The sequence below is a fragment of the Spinacia oleracea genome, chromosome 6, assembly GCF_020520425.1.
Source record: "Spinacia oleracea cultivar Varoflay chromosome 6, BTI_SOV_V1, whole genome shotgun sequence".
NCBI lineage: Eukaryota > Viridiplantae > Streptophyta > Magnoliopsida > Caryophyllales > Amaranthaceae > Spinacia > Spinacia oleracea.
This window is the reverse complement of record NC_079492.1, coordinates 110,399,325-110,404,654: the sequence shown is the minus strand read 5'-3', so window position 1 is coordinate 110,404,654 and position 5,330 is coordinate 110,399,325. Positions and strand designations below refer to the sequence as shown.

Sequence of the window (5,330 nt, the reverse complement as noted above, 5' to 3'; positions counted from 1 at the left end):
TTTGATATATTTAATATGCTAATTTGACCAAATTATCGAGTAAGAATATTTTATATTATTGACACGACAGTTTGACTAAAATTTTACCAAAATTTTAATAATGGCATATTCCATAATCCTATATTTTTTTCCATATATAAACATTTATACAAAAGGAGAGAAAATAAAAAAAGAATAAAATATATTTCATATCTAAATGGAATTAACCCGTGTATTGCACGGGCTTAAATCTAATATATATATATATTAGATTTTCCTCAAAATTCAAGAAATCATAAATTTTTTTAAAATATTCCCTCTAAATAGCGGGATACAATAATTCAATTTGGCGGTAATTCCATTTTAGGAGCCCGCTTCCCTAAAAATAAAAAGATTCAGGAACCCGATATTCTACATTTCCTAATTTCATTATCCCGCTGTAACCTCTCACAATACCTACTCTCACAAAATTTTCTCTTTAACTTCATTCACTTTCCCCTCCGCTCTTGCAATTCCTCTCTAGTGCGACTCATCTTCTTCAAATCGGTTGATTTTCGGTGTTCCTGCATATGTTTTACAAACTTTTATGTAAGGCGGTCTTACACAAAAGACCACCTTAGTGTCATATAAGTTAAAAAATGAAATCAATTAGTTAAGCACTGCAACTAATTAATTAAGCACTGAATCTAATTAGTTAAGCACTGAAATCAATGAATTAGACAATGAAACTAATAAGTTAAAAACTAAAATTAATTAGTTAAGAAATAGAACCAATCAGTTAAACAATCAAAGTGGTCTTTCCGTAAGGCGGTCTTACACAAAAGTTTCTGCATATGTTTTCACCTTCGTTGCGGTTACTCCTATTTCAATTTGCTGGGTACGTATGTAATCAATATGATATTTTGTTTCAATTTTCGCTATTTTGAATGCTACATTTAGGGATCAAAATTTGTTCAACTTGTTCAACGAATTTCAATTGTTGAAGTTAGGGTTTCAAATATTCTTTGTTTCATTGTTTTTAATTGCGATTTTGATTACTTAAATGATCCCTTTTCCTTGTTTCATTGGGATGGCATAGGGACAAAGCTGTTATTCCTCGATTCTAATCAGATTCACTTCTCTGATTGTAGATTTTAGTGTTGTTTGTTTTCGAGTAAATTTGAGTTCTTATTTAATGGTATAACTTGATTTGAACAATTACCTGATCATTATCCTCAAATTCTTAGTTTGATGGCATGTAGTTGTCGATTCGAGTTTCATGAATTTTCTTGAGTGTTCTGGTTTATTCTTAGTGAGCACTGAGCAGCGAAGAGGCATGCTTTGCTTGTTGCTTCAGAAATTGGTCATGGCAGGTACACATGAAAAATAAGTAATTTCATCCAAAATATAAGATAATTCAATATGACCAACTATCACTCTTACCAATTTATGACTTGTATATATAACTATTGTCGTTTACAAAGAAAAATTAAATCCAAAATATTTGGCATTATATTGTCTTTCATTGTTGTTATATGTTTTGTGATAGCTTGAGGGAACCTGTTCGAAAGTGTGCTAAAACTAAAGAGACAATTGAGAGGTGAGAGCCTAAAAATTTAATTTGCCCATTAACCAATTCACTAAAACTCTGAGCGCCATAACCAAATCACTTAAATTTTAAGCGCCATAACCAAATCACTTAAATTTTGAGCGCCATAACCAAATCACTTAAATTTTGAGCGCCATAACCAAATCATTGATTGATTTGTCTAATTTTTCACTTTTCTCAATTTTGTTTCCGTTCTTGGAATTTCTAGGGTTTGAATATGTTGATAATAGTTTGATTAGTCTCTTGTGTTTGATCTATTTTTTCATTTAGGGGATTATCATTAATCTACCTACATTTTTGCATAAATTTTTGATTTTAATGGTACTAGCTTGTTCATCTTTTCCTGTCTTTGTGCTTCATCAGATCTAATATGCAACTTTTGGTATTCTTTTAACTTAAAAAATTGGATTTTTGTAATTTCATTGTAGAAAATCGATGGAAACTGTATAATTTTGAGATGTTTTAAAGTCATTGTTCTTGGGATCATCAGAAAAACTGTCAATATCATGACTTTTTGGAATTTTGTCTCATAGATTTGAACTTTTTCTCAAGTGTACTTGTGGACATCTTCAATGTCACAAGAACTGGTAAATGTTATGATGACTTCTTGAAGCACGCAACTAGTTTTGAACGATATTTTTATATGCTTCTTTTCAGGTTGATCTGGTAATTTCCTCCTCCAATCATCCTAGAGAGCCTCCCAGAAGATCAGAATCAGCAGCCACCTATCAATCTTCATGACTAACAGAAATGCAAGTTCAGCAAGAGAAGATGACATGAGCGATTTAAAAGATCTGTCTGTTTTTGAGATGCCCGGAAATAGAGTTGATACTTATCAAATGAGTATGCTAATAGGGAATACATGTTCTAAAGTGCGTACTGCGTTGCAAGAAACTCAAATTGTAGAACCATAACCATAATAGAGTTAGTTCCTCGAGTTTGTGTCTATTTTTCTTTCAGCATGATTAAATTGATCCTTTGGAGGTACCAAATTCTGCTCATCCAAGAACTATAATCATCTAATATACTAACATATACCATCACACTGTATTTTTACTTGGATCGGGTTGGATTGTTTGGTACCTCCCTAGAATTTGTGTGATATTCCTAGCTGAAGTTTAATTTGTAAACTTACATTGTTCTGTTTCTTCTCACTCATCTATAATTGGCTTCTTTTACAGCTACCCAACAATAGTGTTTCGAGGATCGTCATGCCTTTGAACTTCAGTGTGTCCTTGAATTCTTCCACATTTCCACATCCGAATGAGTTATCAGCTCCAACATCTCCCTGTGAGCCTCCTGGTCCTCCACGTATATATTTCTTTTCCCTATTAGATAATTTTTTACAGTAGATGGCATGACTTGGATTCAAATGTACATACATGTCTTTTTCTGAAATGCATGTTGACTGTACCTCTTACAGCTTGCTTTCCCAAATGTCAGCATCCCCTTTCAACTTCTTTAATTCATTCCCTAAGCTAGTTTTAACTACCTGGGCAACATTGTTCTCATCAGTTAGACCAGAACTTCTGGTTTGCACTAACTGAAGTACCCAGCAAGCTATCTTAACTTTTCTTCTTCTCTTCAAAAATTGAATCTGCAGGTTTATTGTGTACTTATTAGTTCAATCTTGTTAGTGTATTTATCTATTGTTATGACTTGTCATAAACTGTTGGTTTTTTTTGTTGTCCAAGAAATTTTATATTGTCGGCATGGAGAAAGGTCTTTGCAGTGGTTGCGAGGTGTGGTAGGGATGCTGGTGTAACAGGGGTTGTCTTGCTAGCAGGTGCATACACGCGAGTGATGGTTGCATTCTTGTAATTTGCTAGAATTGCGGTTATTGCATCAGGTTGGGCAAAAATACTTGTGCATTCATTTGTTCTATACTTCTATGTGTAAATGATACTCTGTAATATGACTATCACTTCAGGTCTGTGAGTTGTCTTCTATCAGTTTGATTAGTGTTGCTTCTGTCAGGTTGATTATTACCGCCGACCAAATATTTCCAGAAACACGATATTTGTGTCTGCATCATTTGTATGGTGTTTCCCAACTGACCATCTGTAGTAAGCATATCCCTACAAAACACATCTTCTCTCTTGTGGGCAGGCAGTTAAGATTTTATGCTCATAGTATTGTTTGTTGTTATCTTATATTGCCAAGAATGGGCTCATTTAAGATAATAAAAGACTATGTGAACTAATATTCCACTACATCTCGGCTGAGTTTGTTCGATCTGAAAGGATGACAACGCTTTCCCCTTTTGTATATAGAACTTGAGAAGCAAATTTATGATCTCCAAGTTTGGTCTGTTTTGTATGATTTTATTAGTTAATTTTAGCTCAATCTAAGCATGCTTGCACAACTTTTTTTCGTCTTAAAACTACCACGACACTTTTCTAACAAAAAGAGCCTATTAGCTCAATTGGTAGAGTTTTGTGCAATTGCACAATGATGTAGGTTCAAATCCTATATGGGCTATTTTTAGTTTATAATATTATTCTCCTATTGATTGATCATTTACTTTAGTTTTAGTTTATGAAAACCTGGCTAATCCAAGGAAAAAAAATCAGAAACCTAATTCATGAAAATAGCTTGAATAATAAAATTATTCTCCTACTAGTGTGGGCTCACTTAAGATAATAAAAGGCTATGTAAACTAATATGTCACTACACTTTATTTTTTCTTCTTAAAACTACCATGACACTATACCAATAAAAAGAGTCTATTAGTTCAATTGGCAGAGCTTTGTGCAATTGCACAATGATGTAGGTTCGAATCCTACATAGGCTACTATTAATTTATAATAGTATTCTCCTATTGGTTGATCGTTTACTTTAGTTTATTATACCCTTATTAATCTAAGGAAAAAAAACCAGAAACCTAATTCATGAAAAATAAGTCGGAGAAATGAACAGAAGAATATAAAACCACGGTTACGAGCACAAAATATGGATAAAAAGCAAAAAACGAACAATAAAAATAAAAGACTTGCCCGCAAATTTCTTAGCTAAAAAGTACTTTTTAGGGGCATTATAAATTTCATTGATGCTAAAAAGAAGGTTTTAGAGGCAAACATTACTTTATTAAAACTAAAAGAAATAGGGAAATTCTATTTGGTAGCATTACACTTTTGCAAATTCTCATTTATAACAAATATTTTGTCACTTTCTCTAAAATAGCCTTAGTAATCTAAGTTTTCTCTAATATAACATTATTTCATAATTTTGACTTAATTAATCAAATTAGAGTTTACCATGAATTAAAATTATAACATTTCTCTAATATAATATTATTTCTTTAATTTTGACATAATATTTTTTTTATTATTGTATACGGAATCTTACTGCTATAAAGTACTTTTTAGGGGCAACCATTATTTCATTAATGCTAAACAATACTTTTTAGGGGCAACGAAATAAAAAAGAAGTTTTAGAGGCAACCATTATTTTATGATTCTAAAAAAATATTTTAGAGGCAACCATTATTTCATTAATGCTAAAAAGTACTTTTTAGGGGCAACATTAATTTTATTGATGCTAAAAAAAAGGTTATAGAGGCAACCATTATTTTTTGATGCTAAAAATATGTTTTAGAGGCAACCATTATTTCATTAATGTTAAAAAGTACCTTTTAGGGCAACGTAAATTTCATTGACGCTAAAAAACAGTTTTAGAGGCAAATATTATTCCATTAATGCTAAAAGGTACCTTTTAGGGGCAACTTAATTTCTTTTGATGCTAAAGAAACTTTTTAGGGGCA

General features: G+C 31.8%; 1 protein-coding gene across 7 annotated transcripts; it reads left to right on the top strand.

Annotated features, from left to right (window-relative positions):
• The first annotated feature begins 759 nt into the window (after nucleotides 1-759).
• On the top strand, nucleotides 760-3,780 carry LOC110798376 (uncharacterized). Of its 7 annotated transcripts, none has more exons than XM_056831401.1 (4): nucleotides 760-856; nucleotides 2,225-2,439; nucleotides 2,749-2,878; nucleotides 3,262-3,780. In XM_056831401.1, exons 2-4 carry the CDS (start codon nucleotides 2,305-2,307, stop codon nucleotides 3,330-3,332), a joined length of 336 nt encoding a protein of 111 aa, XP_056687379.1. In that variant the 5' UTR covers nucleotides 760-856; nucleotides 2,225-2,304; the 3' UTR covers nucleotides 3,333-3,780. The 7 variants fall into 7 exon arrangements, 3 of the variants coding, with proteins under 3 accessions (XP_056687379.1, XP_056687378.1, XP_056687377.1); XM_056831400.1 differs by lacking the exon at nucleotides 760-856 and adding an exon at nucleotides 882-1,331; XR_008923291.1 differs by lacking the exon at nucleotides 760-856 and having other exon boundaries at nucleotides 1,356-2,491; nucleotides 2,749-2,857; nucleotides 3,262-3,416; nucleotides 3,545-3,780.
• The last annotated feature ends 1,550 nt before the right edge of the window (nucleotides 3,781-5,330 follow it).